This window comes from Eleutherodactylus coqui, chromosome 9, assembly GCF_035609145.1.
Source record: "Eleutherodactylus coqui strain aEleCoq1 chromosome 9, aEleCoq1.hap1, whole genome shotgun sequence".
Taxonomy (NCBI): domain Eukaryota; kingdom Metazoa; phylum Chordata; class Amphibia; order Anura; family Eleutherodactylidae; genus Eleutherodactylus; species Eleutherodactylus coqui.
In genome coordinates this window covers 147,281,381-147,303,570 of record NC_089845.1, presented here as the reverse complement: position 1 = coordinate 147,303,570, position 22,190 = coordinate 147,281,381, and the positions used below count along the sequence as shown (strand labels likewise).

The 22,190-nt window shown below is 43.6% G+C and overlaps 1 protein-coding gene across 1 annotated transcript in view; it reads right to left on the bottom strand.

Annotated features, from left to right (window-relative positions):
* Positions 1-3,752: 3,752 nt before the first annotated feature.
* Positions 3,753-22,190, bottom strand: part of ZC2HC1A (zinc finger C2HC-type containing 1A) — a 69,558-nt gene continuing 51,120 nt past the window's right edge. Inside the window, exons 8-9 of the mRNA XM_066578604.1 lie at positions 14,152-14,253; positions 3,753-4,677 (exon numbers count right to left, since the gene is read on the bottom strand). Of these exons, the coding sequence (XP_066434701.1) occupies positions 4,494-4,677; positions 14,152-14,253 (286 nt within the window). The 3' untranslated portion in view covers positions 3,753-4,493. The remainder of the gene's footprint in view (positions 4,678-14,151; positions 14,254-22,190) is intronic.

The following is a 22,190-nucleotide window of genomic DNA, read 5'->3' as shown; positions in this document are numbered from 1 at the left end:
CATTCCTTTGTGCTTTATGTTGCTTCTGAAGGTGTCTGGCAGTCAGATTGTCTCTCCCGGTAGAAATAAAGAAGTTCGCTCTTGACTGAGTCAAGCATGCACGCTTGCATTGGAATAAGCTGGGAGTCATCTATTAGATATGTATAACCATTCTTTTCATAGCAGTGTTGTTGAATTGTATGTTAGTAAACAAGTCAGCAGTTCCCAAGCATGGCGTTGCAGCACCCTGGCATGCTGTAAAAATCTCAAAGGGAATGGGATAAAAAAAGAGAGAAAGAAGAGAGCGAGAGAGAAAACAGAGAGAAAGAAGAGAGCGAGAGAGAAAATAGAGAGAAAGAAGAGAGCGAGAGAGAAAACAGAGAGAAAGAAGAGAGCGAGAGAGAAAACAGAGAGAAAGAAGAGAGCGAGAGAGAAAACAGAGAGAAAGAAGAGAGCGAGAGAGAAAACAGAGAGAAAGAAGAGAGCGAGAGAGAAAACAGAGAGAAAGAAGAGAGCGAGAGAGAAAACAGAGAGAAAGAAGAGAGCGAGAGAGAAAACAGAGAGAAAGAAGAGAGCGAGAGAGAAAACAGAGAGAAAGAAGAGAGCGAGAGAGAAAACAGAGAGAAAGAAGAGAGCGAGAGAGAAAAAAGAGAAAGAAGAGAGCGAGAGAGAAAAAAGAGAGAAAGAAGAGAGCGAGAGAGAAAAAAGAGAGAAAGAAGAGAGCGAGAGAGAAAAAAGAGAGAAAGAAGAGAGCGAGAGAGAAAAAAGAGAGAAAGAAGAGAGCGAGAGAGAAAAAAGAGAGAAAGAAGAGAGCGAGAGAGAAAAAAGAGAGAAAGAAGAGAGCGAGAGAGAAAAAAGAGAGAAAGAAGAGAGCGAGAGAGAAAAAAGAGAGAAAGAAGAGAGCGAGAGAGAAAAAAGAGAAAGAAGAAAGCGAGAGAGAAAAAAGAGAGAAAGAAGAGAGCGAGAGAGAAAAAAGAGAGAGAAGAGAGCGAGAGAGAAAAAAGAGAGAGAAGAGAGCGAGAGAGAAAAAAGAGAGAGAAGAGAGCGAGAGAGAAAAAAGAGAGAGAAGAGAGCGAGAGAGAAGAAAGAGAAGAGAGAAAGAAGAGAGAAAAAAGAGAAGAGAGAAAGAAGAGAGAAAAAAGAGAAGAGAGAAAGAAGAGAGAAAAAAGAGAAGAGAAAGAAGAGAGAGAAGAGAGAGAAAAAAAAGAGAAAGAAGAGAGAAGAGGGAGAGAAAGAAGAGAGAGAGAAAGAGAAAGAAAAAAAAAGAAAAAGAGAAAGAGAAAAAGAGAAAGAAAGAGAAAAAGAAAAAGGATTTTTATTCCATGAGTGCCTTGAGATTAAAATTTTTGATGAAGCGTGCCACAAGCTGAAAAAGATTGGAAAATGATGATATAAGCATCAACCTATGTTCTTATGTTTGACTCAAATTTCGACTCTGTCTGTATCAGAACCTGCATCTTTTTACTATCCCATTGAGGTCAATGGGAGTCCTTGCCGTAGTTCATACAGCGTGAATTTTCCTGCATGCAGATTTGAAAACCACTTTGTGGAGAAAACTGAATTCACATGGCAATTCTTGATGTGGAGTCCATATCTAGAACTCCATATGCAATTTTACCCAACTGAATGGGTCTAATTCACATGTGGACCTACGATATCTTGAAATGAAAATCAGCATTAGAAATTCATGGACACTGCAAGGGTTTCAAGTGCAGATTTCCATTGGAATCCATGTTGCATTTTTCTGAAACAGTTTATTGAGTGAACGAAGCCCAAGAGAGCCTGTCAGGTCCGACACTGCCCTTTCTGAGGGAAGCATAGGATGGAAGGGATGGTGCAGTTCTTTTAGTGCTTGCTTTTTTTTTATTTAGGTGCAAAAGGTCTATGAATTCTGGTTGGACTCATCGAGTCTGAAAGTCCAGCTTTCCTTTTTCGCAGGAGCTGATGACCGTTTTTACTAAATATACTGTATGCCGAGAAACAGTCAATTATATCCTACGGGCTCAAAATGCTCAGTTCGGGCCATCATTTACAGGGCTTGCTGCTCCAAAATAAAACCGCAAGTACTAGCACTCTAGTAGTAACAGATCTATAAGATGCCCGTAAAAATGAAATTGGTGCCCTAATATGTAAACAAACATGCCTAAACTAGCTTAATCAATCGTATATCACAAAAAGGCCCTTCTATGATGGCTTTCTCCATTACATTCTAATCTATCTAACTCAAAAAATAAGTCTACATAGCTGAAAAAAAACTAACACATGGACCCTCTCGGTGCCATTGTCAAAAATGTGTGGCTCCTCAAATGGAGCAAGGTGGCAGTGGCATCTTCTTACATGTCATTTCTTATGGCATGCTGTAAATTACCTCCATAACCAGATCTGTCTGTTGAATACAGTAATTGCATAGCTAGAAAAATAAATCGAAAGTCCCCAAAATTGCTAATTTTCAGAAGAGAACGCAAGGTGGAATTAAGGACACTGACAATACCAGCAGAGATATTTCAGTCTTTTTATTTATGAAGGTATGTGAAAATTTTTATCTTCACTTGATATCTTTATGCAGGTCTGGCAAAAAAATGGAATTGTCAGTTTTAAACATGGGAAGGAAGACTGTAAATCAGAAAGTGAGCACATAAACCATAGTAAGAGAACTTACCCAACCCAACGGGAAAGGCAATAAAATAAATAAGACATTAAGATCAAACGGTAAAATTCTACAAGTAGATTTCGGAGAACAAACACGCACTGTATACTCAAAAACAGCAATAAATCTTAGCAAACACAACCAACAAAAAGGCATAAAAATCAGTGTCCTGTACACTCAGCATTTGGAGAACAGTTTTCGCATTAGTGACCATGCATATATTAGATTTAAAGCTTCCAGTGCCAGAACTTGCGAGTGCAATACACGATATGTAGTTCTTCTGTTAAGCTGGCCATAGACATTGGATAACTGTTGACAATTATTCTTTTTGATGCCCCAATTAACATGCCCATGGGTGTCCAAATGTTATTTCGATGCAACATTAAAAAATAAGCGCCTGCCAAAAAAAAAAATCTAATTACTCTGCCCCCCTCCAACTTCAGAATCTGGGGAGCATCTGGCAGTCCCTGTAGACATTAAACCAGTGGTCTAATGGAAACATGTGGCTTGCGCCATGGAAGTCTTGAATTCTAAAAATGTGTACTGGCACTTGACGTTATTGCTGAAATATCCTAGCCACCATTATTATCACCAATTCGGTTGACCTAATACTTGTGCCAAATTTCCCAATTAAATATTTATCAGCAATTTTTTCAATTTTGCAATTTATTGTTTCTTGTACATATGACCAGGCTAAGTGGCAAGTTTGGCCAGACACACGTCAGACAGTCAAAGATCGTACTACGCAGGTGCTGCATTGCATCCAACTGCAAGTGAACACAGTCACATTGCAACTCACAGGTTTCTACAATTGCAACCTAAGACTGCATTTCCACGAATGTATATCGGCTTGGTTTTCATGCCGAGCCGATATACGTCGTCCTCATCTGCAGGGGGGGGGGGGGTGGAGGATTGAAGAGCCAGGAGCAGGAACTGAGCTCCCGCCCCCTCTCTGCCTCCTCTCCGCCCCTCTGCACTATTTGCAATGGGGAGAGGCGGAACGGGGGTGGGGCTAATTCTCGGAACTTAGCCCCACCCCCATCCCGCCTCCTTTCATTGCAAATAGTGCAGAGGGGCGGAGAGGAGGCAGAGAGGGGGCAGGAGCTCAGTTCCTGCTCCGGGCTCTTCCATCCTCCCCCCCTGCACACGAGGACAACGTATATTGGCTCGGCGTGAAAACCGAGCCGATATACGTTCGTCTGAATGCAACCTAACACTCATAAGAAACCCATCAGACGTGGGTTTCTTGTAATTCTTGTGTCATCATTGCGACAATTTGTAAGTGGCAACACAACTTGACCTACATTAAAAAGCAACGTAGAAGAACCACAGTATGATCTTTGGTGGCACAATGCGTTTCATGGCCAAAGTTGCCGTATAATCCTAGCCTAAAAATTTATGTCGTCCACTTATGGCACGAACGTGGCTCCCGGCCATTACTGAAAGTTGAAGGTGGCTTACAGGATACAAATGAATGGAGACTTCTTCATTAGACCCATCAACAAAAATTGAATGTCTGTAGTAAGTTTCATCACTTTCAAAGCTCCACTGATGCCCCTCAGGCTCTTTTCTACAGAATATGCCATTGCAACATCATAGTAAAGTATACAGAGTCGCTAAAAGGTGCAGATACATTTTTAGAATTTAGATCCAATTTTAATATTCTAGTATGATACCCAATGTATTCTTTTTTTTTTTAGTTCTAAAAAACGTTAACTTGTTAGCAACTTTGCCAACTAAGACGGAGTTTTCTCATGAACGTTATGTGTTCCCAGCAATTTATATACCATAAATATAAGCAGTCAAAGTAAGCCCACTTTCGGGTGGTATAAATGCTTGGCCTCCTTAAGGATAAATCAGGAACCAATCAAAGAACCATTCTTCTTACTCCACATTCACAGCAGAACTTGGCCGATTGAACTGGGTATTTGGTGCCGCACTCATGGCAAAACTTTGTTAGCTGCCCTGATCCATTATCGCCAATTTTCATGCGGCCTCCATTCATGGCATCTAAGTGGTCTCCAGCATCGTAACCCATTTTGTTATCAGGCCTAAAAGTATAAAAACAAATTAGAATTAATTAAGTGGATAATGGGTATGCCCAGAACATTGTATTCTGTGTGTGTTATAAATGTGTAAGGGATACATAAACTCCCTTTAAAGTAGTGGATTTACCAAGTTCCAGGACAGATGATAAGTGTACGATTGCTGGGGGTCCGACCACTGGAACCCACACTGATCATGACAAGGGGAGTATAGCACTTAGGCATCTTCAGCAATTCCATAGATATAAATGGAGCGATAGTGCTCACAGGGTTATTCTTGGGATCGGTGAGGGTCCCAGTAGTGGGACCATCACCAGATGTGTATCACCTATCCTGCTTTGGTAAAAAAAAGTCCTTCAATGAACACCAGTGATTGGTGGGGAGATGCATACAGAGCCTTATTGGCAAATACAGTTTTGCCTTGTTATCTTCTCTAGGCCCTGAGCAATACAACAAAGCTGCTGTTAAAGGGGTTGTCTCGTGAAATCAAGTGGGGTTCAGCACTTCTGTATGGCCATATTAATGCACTTTGTAATATACATCGTGCATTAAATATGAGCCATACAGAAGTTATTCACTTACCTGCTCCGTTGCTAGCATCCCCGTCGCCATGGATCCGTCTAAATTCGCTGTCTTCTGGCGTTTTTAGACGCGCTTGCACAGTCCGGTCTTCTCCCTGGTGAATGGGGCCGCTTGTGCCAGAGAGCTGGTCCTCGTAGCTCCGCCCCGTCACGTGTGCCGATTCCAGCCAATCAGGAGGCTGGAATCGGCAATGGACCGCACAGAGCCCATGGTGCACCATGGGAGAAGACCCGCGGTGCATCGTGGGTGAAGATCCCGGCGGCCATCTTGGTAAAGGAAGAAAGAAGTCGCCGCAGCGATAAGTAATAAACTTTTTTTTTTTTAACCCATCCCTTGGGTTTGTCTCGCGCCGAATGGGGGGCCTATTGAATAAAAAAAAAAACGTTTCGGCATGAGACAACCCCTTTAATCATTAAAAAGGGTTGTCCAAGATCCTTTTTTCCTATAAAACACAGCTGCCTATGCCATCAAACAAGAAATAGGCATATTCTCACCACTCACCGCAGTGTCCTGTGCCACAGCTCCGGATCTCACCCATGACGCACATTTAAAGGCTAACCCAGTCTGTTTACAGTACGTTACAGGCTGCTGCAGCCAATGACAGAGCTCAATGATCGAGCGCTGAACTCTGTCATTGGCTGCAGCAGCCTGTGATGTCCCATAAACAGGTGGGACTGTGCTCTGTAAACAAAACACGGGAGCAAGGACAGAGAGGCGACGTGGGACACAGCAAGGTTCGGAGAGAGTTGAGTAGAGGTCTATTGTTTTATGGCAGGTGGAGTTCTTTTATAGATAAAAAGAATTGGACAACCCCTTTAATACCCTGCGCTTTTGTTGAAACTATCACAGCCTAAAAGTGAGCTGCAGAAAACAGGAAATGTCAGGCAATTGTCTGGGCTCCAGTGGCTAGTGAAAACTGCAATATTTCAATATTTTTTGTGCCTAGTCACATAATAAAAAAAGCATCATACATTCTCTAACATTAATTTTAGCAGACATAAGGCATACAACACCGTCCATATGGAAAGGCAGGGCTGCTGATAGGAAGGGGAGCAAACTGGCAATTGCCCACACTTGCAATACACCGGTGAGCAGCATCGTGTGTCTCTGATCTTCCTCGCTCTGAACCAAACTCTCTGGTTCCTTTTCACTGGAGCACCAGAAAGCAGAAAAGAAGGGAAGAACATCGGAGATTTACAGTGCCGCTCGCACAGTGACCGCACAGCAAGGCACGGACTAGAGAAGTCAGCAGAAGGGGAGTGAAGATCAGGACTTTTGACCAGTGCATTGAGAAGCTTCTAGGCTGATGTATTGCAAGTGTGGGCAGGAGTAGAGGGGCATAAACAGGACACTGCTGATTTGTAGGGGCATTATAGGGCTTTTTTCCTGGCAAAAACTCTTGATGACCTATACTTAGTATAGGTCACCGATCGTTAATCACTGGGGACCCGCCGTACAAGCTCCCTAACGATCACATGATCACCACGTAAGGTTGTCAGTGCAGTGGCCCAATATGCGCCATAGGAGATAGGCGTGGAAGTGCCCCAGCTGGCTTCACTTCCAAGACTTCAGCCTCCCACACACAGGACGGCGCAGATGTGTAATAGGGATTAAACCAGCTTAGTCACTTCCGCCACAGTCTCCTATGCTGCACATCCGACCCTCTGTACCGACAGCCAGTGATCGTCCTGAGGATAGGTTATCAATAGTTTTTGCTATTTGTGAAAGCATTAAGGAGGCACTGTAAATTGGTGGGGGTGGTTCTAAGAGTGCACAGAAAGCTCATGGGGACAATCTAGGGGCACTATAAACTTGTGGAGGCAATGTTAAAGGGTTTTCCCAGGGAAACAATGTTGATCGGCTGAGGTCCGCTGCTCAAGGACCCCAGCTGATCCGATGCCCGCTGTCAGTGCCGTAATATACAGGTGTTAGAGCAGAAGCGGTTTCTCTGACCCTGGAGCTTGTAATTGCAGGTTGGGATCTCATTAAAATCAATGGGGGCTGCACCTGCAATTTCAATAGCTGGCCACCACAGAGGGTTCGGAGCAGCAGTGTTTGCTTCAATCACTGTGTATTGTGGTGCTGACAGCAGGTGCACAATCAGTCCAGAGCCAATCGACTATTGATGACCTATCCTGAGGATAGGCCAAAGACATAAATTTTGCATCACAGATAATGAAGTTCTCAGAATCTTGAACATTTGAAACAGGATGCTAAAAAACTGCTCTCACAATCCCCTTTGGCCATGCGTTGGATTGTTCTTGTACCAGCTGCGCATCATGTTGTCTGGGTGCAGGATCAGTCCATCCAATCGAAACATAGTCCTGTCCTGCCTGGCTGCGGAGTGTGATTACCGTATTTTCCGGACTATAAGGCGCACCGGATTATAAGGCGCACCTTCTATGAGCGCCTTATAAGCAATCTTGCTTCATATATAAGGCGCACCGGATTATAAGGCGCACTTTCTATTTCTGAGAAATTCTCAGCATTTTATGTGCGCCTTATAGTCCGGAAAATACGGTACATGCTGCAATGTGGGTCCGACTAGCTCTTCTTGCATGTCATAGATGGGTGAGGGGGGTGATAAATATTGTGCGTAGCTATTCAGAGGTAACGCCTTGGTAACACAGGGTGAGGGCTTACATGCAACTTTAATTGCAACATTACCAAACGTTCTAAAATTCTCTGATTCCTTTGAGCAACGATTATTGCCCACAATATTCTGGTAATTACACCTTAAAGTGAATACAGACATGGCAGTGAAATCAGTTATTTCATCGATAATTAGTGACCATTGTAATAACTAGCAACCTAATGGCCATGGTAAGTAATCCGTGCCTGGAGTTGCTGAAGCAAAGACCTACCTGTAAGAATTACCTATTTTATTGACAGTTTAATTCCCTTTTTAATTTTCAAGGGTGACAAGATAAAATTAGTCCTGTTCAGTAGAAATCATCATAGTGGTCTGGCCAGAAGGAGATGAAAGGTACCTGGCCAGAGATAACTGAACAACTCCAAGCAAAGAAGACGCTACCCAGTAGTGTACTTACACAGGGGTCAAAATGGTTGCAATTGTGACTGGGTTGCTATGTTAGATAGACCCACAGGATCCCATATTAACCCCTTAAGGACTAAGGGTGGCCTCACACGAGCGTGTTTTTGTGCGTGCATACGCACGCACAAAAACACGCTTGTATTTGCAACATGGCATTCCCTATGGTGTGTGTACATGTCCGTGCTTTGCAGGTGCGTGCCTGCAAAGGTAGGACATGCGTGCACCATTGGAAATGCACGCATTGTTTTTAATGGAGCCGCGGCTGCTGATCGGGTCGGGACTGCATCCATAGCAAAGGAGAAGAGTCGCCCATAGTTGCAGCTGATTAGTGGGGCGGCGAAGCAGCAGCAGTTCCCACCGGCACCCACCAATCAGCTGTTTGTGCAGGCGGCTCTCTTCCCTTGCCTATCACACAGCTGCCGGCTCCATAGCAAGGGAGGAGAGATGCCTGTAGATACAGCTGATTGGTGGGGTGGTGAAGCAGCAGCAGTTCCCGTCGGCACTCACAAATCAGCTGTTTGTACAGGCGGATCTCCTCCCCTGCTTATCACACAGCTGCTGGCTCCATGGCAGGGGAGGAGAGACGCCTGTAGGTACAGCTGATTGGTGGGGTGGTGAAGCAGCAGCAGTTCCCGTCGGCACTCACAAATCAGCTGTTTGTACAGGCGGATCTCCTCCCCTGCTTATCACACAGCTGCTGGCTCCATGGCAGGGGAGGAGAGATGCCTGTAGGTACAGCTGATTGGTGGGGTGGTGAAGCAGCAGCAGTTCCCGTCGGCACTCACCAATTAGCTGTTTGTACAGGCGGATCTCCTCCCCTGCTTATCACACAGCTGCTGGCTCCATGGCAGGGGAGGAAAGACGCCTGTACAATTGATTAGTGCAGCAGCGAAACAGTAGCAGTTCCCGCCAACACTCATCAATTAGCTGTTTGTAAGGGCAGCTCTCCTCCCCTGCTTTGAAGTGGAAGTGCGAACCTTATCACACAGCTGCTGGCTCCATAGCAGGGGAGGAGAGACACCCGTAGGTACAGTTGATTGTTGCCTAGTTGTGCTTAAATGTATACACCATACCTCACCATAATGAGATGTGCCATGCAGAGCTCTTGACAAGTTGGGTGACAACTAATGGAATCATCGTTGCATTGTCACTCATCTCTTCCAGGATCCTGAATGTCACCTGCAGAGTTATGCAAGCAATTATACTGCATACATTGCTATAAGTAGTCAAACATGGCATTCAGGGCTCCTGGAAAGCTGGGTGACAAGTAATAAGATCACCATTACATTTACACTCTGGCTCCTGAATGGCTTCAGTCCGAGGTAGTACTACTGCTCATTAATCCTCCTGTATTACCTCCCTCACTGCCTGGTCTGGGCAGTTCAAAATATTTTTTCCTATTCTCCTTGTCTAAAACCTGGGTGCATCTTATAGAGCAGGAAAATACGGTATATCGCTGGGGGGAGTCAAAGCTGGGCAGACATTTATCCTGCGGCTGCCACATTAACATAACACAGTTTTGGACCCATTTAGATTGACAGTACAAAGGGTGATCAAGGATGGACCTTCCCTTTAAAGGGAAGCAATGATAAACTAGGCTCCAGAAGCCTGCATGCCTGCTGTATGGCCAGTACTGAGCATGCTAACACAATGGTATTTAAACAGCTAAGGGCTAAAGAAAGGAAAGTAATGGGGGGGGGGGGGGGGGCTTGTTGGGATATATATCCTGTTGCAGACACATTAGCTGAGAAACTGCAAAGGAAAATCATTCCATGGAACAGATGTGCTTGCTGGAAAGTTAGGTATTAGGAAAAACGTGACTGCAAGGACATTAAAAAGTCATCTCATGAAGATCGGGGTTACAATCAAGAGATAATAGTAATGTCTAACTTAAAGGGGTTGGCCACTTCCTGGCAACTGTTAACCAATATGTAAATAAGATAATATAGGGCATTTACTAATCTAGCTTTTCTTAATATTCCACGCAGTTTTCTACATTCCGTAAGCCACAGCCCTCGATCAGCAACTCTCATGCGCCATCCACATGGGGGCAGTGTCCATCAGATAGCGGTTAACGGAGGGGCATGAGACCAATCATCACTCAGCCTGCTCCATTCAAATAAACTATGCGAAATTTACTAACCCTCAGCATCCTGGTGTGCTGAATGCATGAAGAGGAGCAGGCCTGTGTGCTTTCTAAGAAATGTAGGCCTGGTACAGACCAGGCGTACATTTCTGGCACAGATCTGACGGTCTGGCGTGATCACGCCCATTCTGAAAGCCCCGCCCACTTTTCCAAAGTGTCGGGGCTGTGCAGACTGAAGGAAATTTGCAAATTTCTACGCAAATCCCACTAGCACAAAAATTTGCGTTTTTTTTCACGGCAGAAACTAGCGTAAAACAGTTAGTAAATGTGCCTGCCAGCTGCACTCGGGAATTTAGCACACAACTGTATACAAACACAATTTTAAGTATTAACACAGAGTTGCACGGTTCATGTATTTTAGGGTGACTTCACATGTGACTATTACATCCAATGCATTCCCTATGGTGTGTTTACAAGTCCATGCTTTACAGGCGTGTGCCTGCAAAGATAGGACATGCGTGCACAATTGGGAATGCACGCATTGCCTGCAATGGAGCCGCGGCTGCTGCCAGCGGCTCCATTGAAGGCAATGTCCTGCCAGCACCCCTGAATTATTTTTCAGGGAAGCGGTTTAAATATAAGCCCTTCCCAGAAAAACAAGGCAAAGTAGTGAGCGCCTCAGCCAATCACAGGAGGCTCTCACTAAATGAATGACAGACAAGAGCTGCCTGTGATTGGCTGAGGCGCTCAGCCAATCACAAGCAGCACCTTCAGCAGACGGGGATTTTAACTTCTCACCTGCTGAGAGAACTGCATTGCAGAGCTGGGGACAGCGCAGAGAGGAAGCGGCTGAGACCCGGCAGCTGAAGATAGGCGAGTATGTGGTTTTTATTATTGTTAACACTACTTTGCCTTGTTTTTCAGGGAAGGGCTTATATTTAAAGCCCTTTCCTGAAAAACAATTACAGGACGTCGGCAGCTGGGTCCCCTACCGCAGCTGTCATCTGTGACAGCTGCGGTAGGGAATTCTTTATTTCCCGCAGGGATTTAGAATACTTTTGCTGCATCTGTTACATCTGTGACAAGTGCAGCAGGTTATTCTTTAATCCCCGCGGGTATGAAGAAAACATCTGCCGCATGCGGCAGATGTTTTCATCATCCCCGCGGGGGACACTAAAATGGTTGTTTTTCAGGAAAGAGCTTATATTTAAAGACCGGAAGACCATTGCCTTCAATGCACGCAGCTGCATTCACGCGTGTTTGTGCACATACGTGGTTGCGCACTTTTGTGCGCACCTATGTATGGCGCACACACGCGCTTGTGTGAAGCCACCTTTAATGAGCACATAGTGTAAACATCCACAATGCAGGGAGAAAATGTGAATCCTTGAATTAAATCTTCATATAGCAGCAATCATCTCTAGCAAAGGTTTCCTGTAGCTGCAGCTAAGATTTGCAGGACTTTAAGGAGGAATTTTGGATTATTTGTCTTTGCAAATGTGATTCAGTTCATCAGTATTTCTGAGGTGCCTTGCAAGCACAGCCTTCTTCATGTCACGCCACAGCATGCTCATAGGGTTAAGGTCAAGACCCGGATTTGGTTATTCAAAAACACAAATCTTCTTTTTACCAATTCTTTAGCTGATTTACTTGACTTTCTTTGTGTCACTGTCTTGTTGCAACATCCAACATCTTTTCAGCTTGAGGTCATAGACTGCTGTCCTTATATTCTCCTCTAAAATATTTTGATCCACCTTAGAGCTCATTGTGCCCTGAATGATCACAAGGTGTCCAGATCCTGAGGCAGCAAACCATGATGCTTCTTCCACCATGTTTCAGAATTGGGATGAGATTTTGATGTTTGTGTGGAGTGTTCTTTTTCCTTCGAAGAAAAGTAATTCACTTTTGCTAAAATTGTCCACTTTTGTCTCATCTGTCCAGAGAACATTTCCCAGAAGCATTGTGGAATATTAGGTGGTCACTGGAGAGGCCCTGCAATTTTTTGTGTTTTGGAGACAGTGGCTTCCTACATAGTGTTCTTCCATGGACATAATTCTTGCTTAGTGGTTTTCCAAGGCCTACGCGCCACCTCTTCACTCATTCTTTGCCTGAAAGTGGTGGCCAGCACAAGACATCCTCTTTAGTAAATGAAGTTTCTTAAAGCATGTTGAGTTCATGCAAGAGTATATTCTTCCTCCCTAACCTCTATTAATTAGCTGGAAGAAAGATGAGACATCCAAATACAATAAACCAACACATTGCTATCTATAGGGTAAGTGTAATTCTTCATTGACCCTGAGGTAGCGCTACAGAGGAACTGAACATTTGTCTGTTCATAACAGCTGATTGATTATTGGCTTATTTTCAGGGGCGAATTGACCAAATTGGACAATCCCTGTAATGGGTATATGTTCACTGTTGGGCAAAAATGACTTGTGTTATGTAACTTAGAGTAAAAAAGTAAACGGTTATGGGTTTTAGGACAATTTCTTGAAATGAAATAGTATCCTTAACTTGCACAAACTATTGTATATGCCAAAAACAAAACAGTTTGTAGTACTCAGACTCATACAAAGCCATGGGATGCTTAGATATATAGAAAGGTTTTCATGTAGGTCTGCTGAATCTGGTTGAGGAAACAGTTACATAAAGTACACTATAACTTTATTTTGACATTGAGTGACCTTGATAGAAATTAGAAAATGATAATAGTCAAGAATATTTATGACTGTACGACCCCCTGCACACGGGAGGAAATTCTGCAGCGGGTTTTCCCGAAGAATTTCTGCCCGTGCCCACCTGCATAGGATTGCATTGCAAAATGCAATCCCATGCAGACAGCCGCGATTTGTCCGTGTGAAAACACACACGGAAAACAAATCGCGGCATGTTCTATTTCTGTGCGGGTCTCGCAGAGGCCCGCACAGAAATGGCAGTAGTGCCGGGCCGGCTACGCTCTGCGCATGCGCTGGCACACAGCGCAGAGAGGAGACGCCGGGAGTGGGTGAGCAGCAGGTCTCTGCAGGGGCACGGGACCGCATCCTGCTGCGAGAACTCTTGCAGCGGGATCCGACCCAGCCGTCTGCAGGCGGCCTTAGCGAAGGGCAGCACTTCTTGTTTATCTCTGGTGCACCATTGTTGCTCTTCTAATTTAGTGCATTGACCATGCCCAGTTGAGCCATTGTCATGGACATGATTTGGAAAAGTTCTGAGCTTGCAAACTATGTTTCGTTACACAGACCGGAAGCAGAGATCAAGAATCAAGGCATTGAAATAAAAATTATACTTAAAAAGTTGCAGATTTTTTTTACTATGAAATGATTAAAGAAGTAGTCAAAATATAAACTATTGATGGTTTATTCTCAGGGTAGGTCATCAGTAATAGATTAGTGGGGCTCTGCCCCCCAGAACCCTCGACCATCAGCTGTTTGCTGGGTTTGTGCACTGACCTGATTTCTGGAGGAAACAGACAACTCCATTGCATTCCAAATTCCAATGGAAACTCGGCATGCGATACCAAGTTGGCCCAGTATAGTGCGATTGGCACTGTATCTTTCCTACAGAAATCAGCTTTGCACATGAGTGCACCGGCCAGGAAACAGCATGGGGTCCCTGCTAACGGAATTCCAACTATCTATTTTCATGACCTATTCTGAGGTCACGCCATCAATAATCAATAACAAAGAACAACCCCTTAAAACTTTATTTCAAATCCGAGAACTCCATAGAGCACTTACAGAAGAACAGAGCACAGTACCTTGAGTAGGTTTCTGCATTGTAAGTTTTCCTCTTGTTAGCAGAAGGAACGGAGGTTGGGTTTCTGGCCATGCTAGGGGGTGTTCTTGATTTTAATGTCCCACTAAAATGAAAATAACTGAATGTTTAAAATCATTGCATTGAAATATACTGGAGATGTTTATGTACAACTCCAATTTTTCTGCAACAGTCCGGCCCAATGCACACGGTCGGATGTTTGCCGTGGCATCTGGAGCCGGCGTCCACCTCCGGATGCCACAGCAAAAACCCTCAATGGCATGCAACGCAAAACAGATTCTTTATGCAATACATAGCATAAAAAGAAAAATGGCAGCATGCTTCATTTTCCTGCGGTTGCTGCACGGATGGCTTCCGTTGAAGTCAATGGAAGCCATCCGGCCCACGGCCCATTCGCAATTGACATTGTGGACAGGCCGTGGATTCCACAGGAAAAGCAAGAGTTTAAAAAAAATCTGTACTGTGCATGCCCGACGGCGAGCTGTGCGGACCATCCGCAGTCCAAAAATGCCGGAAGAAAGAGATCTGCATGGATGCCGCCGGCACACACAGGTACGCAGGTTCACCCGCCGTGGTCAGGCGGAATCCGGACCTGCCGTGTGCAGGAGGCCTTATGTTAGGAGAAGATCAGCAGCAATGTCAGAAAATATTATAACAATGAGATAAAAATTTGTCTTAAGGCCCCTTTACATGGAACGATTAGCATTCCGATAATTTCTGGATCCTACAAAACTGAACGATAATTTTTCAAAGTAGACGCTGCCAGCAACTGGATGACGAACGATCGTTTTTTCCATAACATTCGTCGTTCAGTTTAGGCAGGCATAAAAATCGAACGACGATCGGACCGTGTGAACAGGTAGTTGCTCATCTAGGAATGACTGCCTGTTTACTGTGAAGGGAGGCGGCTGGAGGAGATCTCTGCCCTGCTCCACCTGCATTCACTGAGCGATTGTGGGGGGTGGAAACAGGCTGAACTGGATGGACATGGTCTTCTTTCAGCCCAACATACTATGTTACCCTTTTCATTGAGGAATAACGACTCTATCCCAACAATCGCAGTTATCAGTATTTTGCTTCATACATTTAATAAAATATTTATAGAACAGTGAAAATTTGTGTTGTGATTAATAACAGTTTACAATGGAAGAGTATCTCCCACACATGCTGATAAATCACAGGGAAGGAAGAATATACAGGAGGGAGATAAGAACACGCAGAGCCGTATCGCTAGAATAATCGCTGTTTCTACCCAACATAGGGCCGGGCTCACGCGGACGGACTGAATTCTGCATGTGGGAGGCCTGCAGCAGACTCTGGCTGCAATCATCACCGTGTGTCTCCAGCGATACTAAAGAAGGATTGCATTGCTTCAAAACACGTTTTTTTACGCTTGTTCTACCAAATAAAAACTGAGAAATGTTACCATCTGTGTATGTGCCTGTCTATTATAGGGTTGTGCCTTATTGCCAGCCTTTTGGGCCATACCATTCTGTCCTGTGACTGGAGTGGTCATGCACAGGATTGACTGCCACTCCATTTACTTCTAAAGGACAAGTGTAGATCAACACTCTTGGCAATCTCTCAGTCGCATTGAAGTGAATGGAGCCGTGGTCATACATATGCGCTGCCGCTGCATTTAAAGGGTTATTGGGAACTACAGTTCTCGGGATCGTTAGGGGTCTTATTGGTTCGAGCCCAACAATCAGCCATTTAACTCCTATCCCAGTGGTGGCGAACCTATGGCACGCGTGCCAGAGGCGGCACGCGGAGCCCTCCCTGCTGGCACGCGTTACCATCAGCCGCTCACCACACTAGTGAATGCCTTCATGGGCTTGAAAAAGACTGAAGGTTGCAGTCGAAACGTTGCAGGCGTTTTTTTAACAAAGAAATGGAATAAAAGAAACGATTTTTACTTTGGAAGTAGGTGTGAAGATGTCTCTGTAAAACTACCCTGAATGCTGCTTACATCATACCTCTATCGAAAGTTATATCTCCCCATCTACATTTCTTTAATACGGTCTCTAACTATTGGGTGTTATTGATCAAGTTTTACTGTTATTACATGTTGTGCATAGAGTCTTACTATTCCTAAGTTTTAGCTAGTGGTTAGAAACGTAAAAGTACAAATTCAGTTGCCTACCTATCATTATCTGACACTGTTATTTTTGTGTTACTCCATCTGCTGTATTGTATCCTGAATCCACACACCACCCGCCAGCAACAATGTGGTGGAAGGGTGTGAAGAACAGAAGTGGAGGTGAAGACAGGGTGACAGGAAATGACATTGAACGTCATGACATACTACATACACGTAGCTCACAACATTTTAAAAACGGTCAGAGGGACACTTACGGTTCATTGTGTGGCGGATGTACAAAAGACATCGGAACGTAGAATTTTTTTATGATCCAAGTTGCACCATATGATGGAATAATATGCAAATAGAGGTCCCATATGTAGTTAGGAACCATACGGATAGTTTATAGAGCAATATGGAAAGTTTATTTATGCAAATCGGTTTGCAAGGGCAAAAAGAGGGGCTGAAGGTTCAAAGATGGGGACAGGCCCTCCAAAAGAGGAATACTTGAGACATTGTTCCATTGTTGAGGCTCAAAAGATTTCAACCCCGGCTCTGAAGGAAGCAGTTAAAATTCCAAAAAAATTTCAAAAAATGTATGTAAGTGAATCTCAATTTTTTACTTTAGAGTGTTCTACAAATCCCAACAACATGATCTCATTGCATCTAAAGCTTTTGGTGGAAGCCAAGCTGTCAGTGAAAACAAATCCATCATGCTCTACGATACTAACATGCTGGAAAGAATTACTTAGGCCGATGTATTTAGTACACTTGTCACATCATATATTATAACTATACATTTATGAACACAGCTCCTACTTTTGGGAAGGAAGTAGTTTGCACAAAATGCCATGCATGCCATCAAACTGACAGCCGAGGTTCCGTTGCAAAAGTGGGGGATGGGACAGAATTTAGATTCCAGCCATTAACCCCTTATATGCGGATCAATGATTATTGTGGTATGTAAGTGGTTAACAAAGGGAGTAAACTCCCTCTGTGACATCATCGGCCCCCCATCATCCAATTGCAGATAGGGCTGCCATAGCAACCGGATGCCCGACAGTGACCTCCACACCTGCCATGGCTTGTGAGATTAAAGGTAAGGGATAATATACTGCAGTACAGTATACTCCAGTGTATAATATGAGTGATCAGATTCAAATTCCCTACAGGGACATAAAAAAAGGTAAAATAAAAAAGGTAAAAACAAGTAATATAAAGCAAACCGCCCTTTTTTTTCGCAAAAAAAAAAAAAAAGAATAAGAGAAGAAATATATGTTTGGTATTGCGTGTAACAGAGAATGAACACACTTTTTATGCCACAACACAGCTTTTTTTAAAAATGTACATTTCACCTCCCAAAAAGTGAAATAAAAGTGATTAAAAAGTCATATGTGCCCCAACAATGTGCCGCAAATGAAAACTACAGCAGGTCACGCAAAAGTAACCTCTTACATAATGTGCTTATTCTTCCCGGATGGAGCTTTGAATGCAGGGATGCCAGAAACAAAGAATTTTGCAAGAGGGGTTTTAGGCCTTTTTCACACAAGCGACACCAACATCGCTGTGTGATTTTGTAGCGTCAGTGAGGCTTTTTTCTTGTGAAAAATGTCGCACGGCGTCGCTGTTACCCGTGATTTTATCAGAAGGAAGGTAATGGGTTTTTTTAATTTTAAAAATGTATCGTACGAAAATCGTAAGTATGTATTATGCGATAAACAAGGAGGCTCCATAGGGAAACATGGTCTGCAAACATTGTTTTCTAGCGCTGTTGCATCACGAGAAAATCATGCAATTTTGTTGCCCTGTGAAAGCAGCCTTAAATGTGCAAAAATGTGGAGAAATCTAAAAAACAGAAATATATCATCGTAAATTATACGAACTTATGGGAAAAAAGATGTCATTAATACCGTAATACGTCCAACGCATCCTGACTACACAATACTTGGGGCCCTTTTACAGGAACAGCCAGCTGGGCGCAGATATCCAACAATTCATTCCAGCAATGATCATCGCTGACTGAATGGAGGCGGAGCGGACGGGGATCATGCCGGCTCTCCCGTCTCCATTCGCAGTAAGCAGACAGTCGTTCAGAAGTGAATGATGGCCTGTTTACATGGAGCGATACGCTATTTAGTTTTCTGCATGCAGAAACTGAACAACGAATGAGAAGCGAACGAACGACATTTAGCACACAGTCCTGCGCAGTTCAGAAAATTCTTCTAGACTGAAATATAAGCGGAAAACCTCTTTATATTATTATTTAAACAGTACAAAGCTGCTGGAAATTCTACAGATGAATTGCAGCAGCGCTAAAATCCGTAACGCCCCCCTTCACTGTGTAGTGTGCGGCCACATCACATACTGGGAGGGACGTGAGTGGAGAAGCCCGATGCACGGACTTCAGGGTTGTTGGGGGGAAGCTGCAATAGAAGAGGAAATTCTTGCACCATGAAAATCCACAAAAACTGTATTAAAGCATCCTTAAAACATGGGTGTGCACACGGTTTAAAAGCACCTTCTAGTGAATTTTGGCGTACATGGAGCCTTAGTTGTAGCGTGATAAATGGCAAACTATGCACAATATATAGATATAATGGAAAGAACATAAGTCACATGACACAAGCTAAGTGTTTCCCAGCTGCAAAATTTTATGATAGATGGTTATATGAGAGAGAAAGTAAGAGAGAGAGAAAGAGAGAAAGAGAAAAGGAGAAAGAGAAAAAAGAAAGAAAAGGAGAAAAAGAGAAAAAAAGAAAGAAAAAAAGAGATAAAAAGAAAGAAAGATAAAAAGAAAGAAAAAAAAAGAGATGAGAAAAAAGAAAGAAAAGGAGAAAAAGAGAAAAAAGAGAGATAAAAAGAAAGAAAAAGAGATAAAAAGAAAGAAAAAAAGATAAAAAGAAAAAAAAAAAGAGAAAAAGAGATAAAAAGAGAAAAAGAAAGAAAAAGAGATAAAAATAGCAATAAGAAAGAGCAAGAAAAAAAAAAAAGAGTGAGAGCAATAGAAAGAGAAGAAGAGAGCAATCAATAACTAATAAAAATACATGCGATCTGATTCATAGTTTAGGCCTGCGGGAAATCTGGTATTTATCGTATGTGCCCAATCTCCACCACGTAACGGCCCTGCAACTTTTTCCAATCCCCAAACTAGTAATAGTGCCTGAATGATTATCTACAAGAGGTCTAGCGGCTCCCGATTGTGATGTTGTGTTTGAATCCCTACTTGATGCCATAATAGAAGAGATATGTTCTGAAATCCGTACACTCAGTTTGCGTGAATTACACCCATCATAATATAGATTCCCAGTGGTTCATACTATTAGTATGGTATACAATTCATGTATGGTAAAACCCATAACCTCGGTCATGTGATGGAAAATGCTTTGTCTGTAAGGCTGTGTTGTCGACAGGCGACGATCCGCCGTCGGATCACGCTGTGTGCAGCTTTCCATAGCGTTGCTATGAAAACCACAGCACCGGTGTCCACAAGCCGAGAACCATAGCAATTCTTCGCTTGCGGGATCTAAATCGCGGCATGCTGTGAGTCTCCGCGGTGAGCCTACCTATCAGCACTCACCCCTCGTCCCCTGTGGCAGAATATCGCTGGCGATATTCCGTCACGGCCGTGGACAGGGGGCGTAAAGAGAACTACATAAATCACATCTGTTTTGACCACACCGATGCCAACCTTGATGGTGAAGCCCATTGGCCTTGAGTCAGATTCATTGTAAGTACTCAGTGATACAATGTATGTGTCCTCCTCGCTACAAAACAGATGCCATTATCCAACATATGGTACAAAGTATCATGTTGGCGTGATAAAGGGAGTTGTTACAAATAATTGACATGAGAAGTAGTGGAGGAAGTAGCAGAGGTGTCTGAGATTGCCATCAGCAATAGATCTAGTGCGAAGATTGGTACGGTATCTTTTTTTTTTTTCTTTAAACGAGTTGATAGCACTTGTGCTTCGTGGTTATAATCAGAGGGAAGAAAGCAAGTTCTCTTAGCTCTGATAAACTCTCCAACAATAAGGTTGAGGACAGTATGACAAGTGTGACAACTAGATGCTTCAAGGATGATTCAATAAGGTTTTTGTGGATTTTTAAGTCTCTGGGATATACCGTATATACCGGCGTATAAGGCGACGGGGCGTATAAGACGACCCCCCAACTGTCACCTTATACGCCGGTATTCAGTGGAGAAAAAAAAAAAAAAATTATTACTCACCTCCCACGGCGTTCTGTCGCGCTCCGGCAGGATGTCGCTCGCTCCGGCAGGCTGTCGCTCGCTCCTCGTCCCCGCCGCAGCATAGCTTTCTGAATGTGGGGCTTGAAATCCCCGCTTCCAGAAAGCTAATACACACGCCGGCAGCCATGACATCATTGAATGGCTGTGATTGGCTAAAGCACACGTGGCTTCAGCCAATCACACTATTCAATGACATCATTGAATGGGTGTGATTGCTAACACGTGCGCCTTCAGCCAATCACAGCCATTCAATGATGTCATTGAATAGTGTGATTGGCTGAAGCCACGTGTGCTTTAGCCAATCACAGCCATTCAATGCTGTCATGGCTGCCGGCGTGTGTATTAGCTTTCTGGAAGCGGGGATTTCAAGCCCCGCATTCAGAAAGCTATGCTGCGGCGGGGACGAGGAGCGAGCGACAGCCTGCCGGAGCGAGCGACATCCTGCCGGAGCGCGACAGAACGCCGTGGGAGGTGAGTAATAAAATTTTTTTTTTTTACACTTTTTTTTTTTTTGTATTACCGGCGCATAAGACGACCCCCGACTGCAGAGCAGATTTTTCGGGGTTCAAAAGTCGTCTTATACGCCGGTATATACGGTATCCCGTTTCCCTGAAAATAAGACATACCCTGAAAATAAGACATAGCATGATTTTCCAGAATTTTTGAGGATGCAAAATGATTTTTCAGGCTTTTTCAAGATGCTTGGAATATAAGTCCTACTCCAAAATTAAGCCCTGCTAACAGTTAATTAAAAAAGTCAATTAAAATAGTGTCCAGACAGCTATACATGTAAAAAAGTTAAACCTTTTTGAACAAAAATTAATATAAGACACTGTCTTATTTTGGGGGAAACACGGTATTCTTCTACTCCATGTGTTCGCAGGGCCCAGCTTGGTTTCTTTGCTCCTGCGCCCGGTTTTATTTGCAATGAGGAGCATGAAGATTTATATTACCCTATGGGGTGAGTGGTTACCGCTTTTTCCTTTTTGTTTTGAAAAAAAAAACAAAGCTCACTGCTGTCCCAGCATGCTGTGGAGTCTCAGAGCTACAGAATGCTAATTCTTTTGCAAAAAAAAAGCTGCGGCTCTTCACCAAGGATTCCATCGATTACAATAATTAAAATAAGACACAAATCTGCAGCATAATTTACTTGGAACAGATGCACATTATGCCACTAATATACTAATAGATCACAGACTGAACATGAGTCAACAGTGTGATGCAGCAGTAAAAAACAATGCTGAAAGGAAATAAGAGAAACATAACATGAGTCTAGATCACATGACATAATTATCCTCTTCTACTCTTCCTTAGTCAGACCTCATCTGGAATACTGGGTCCAGTTCTGGGCACCCCACTTTAAAAAAGACATGGACAAACTGGAGCAAGTTTAGAGAAGAGTTACCAAGATGATGAGCGATCTGCAAATCATGTCCTATGAGGAACGGTTAAAGGATCTGGGAATGTTTAGCGTGCAAAAAAAATAAGGCTGAGAGGAGACTTAAAGGAGATGTCTCGAGGCAGCAGTGAAATATTTTTTTTGCCCAGTCCCCCTTCTTCAGTATACAATACTAAGTACCAATGTAAATGGCTTTTAAAGCCGGTTCCTACTTACAGTTCTGGCGTTTCATGAACTTATAAAAAGTTTCCCAAAGATGGCCGCCGCTTCTTCTCCCTGCGCTTGCTTCAGCCCG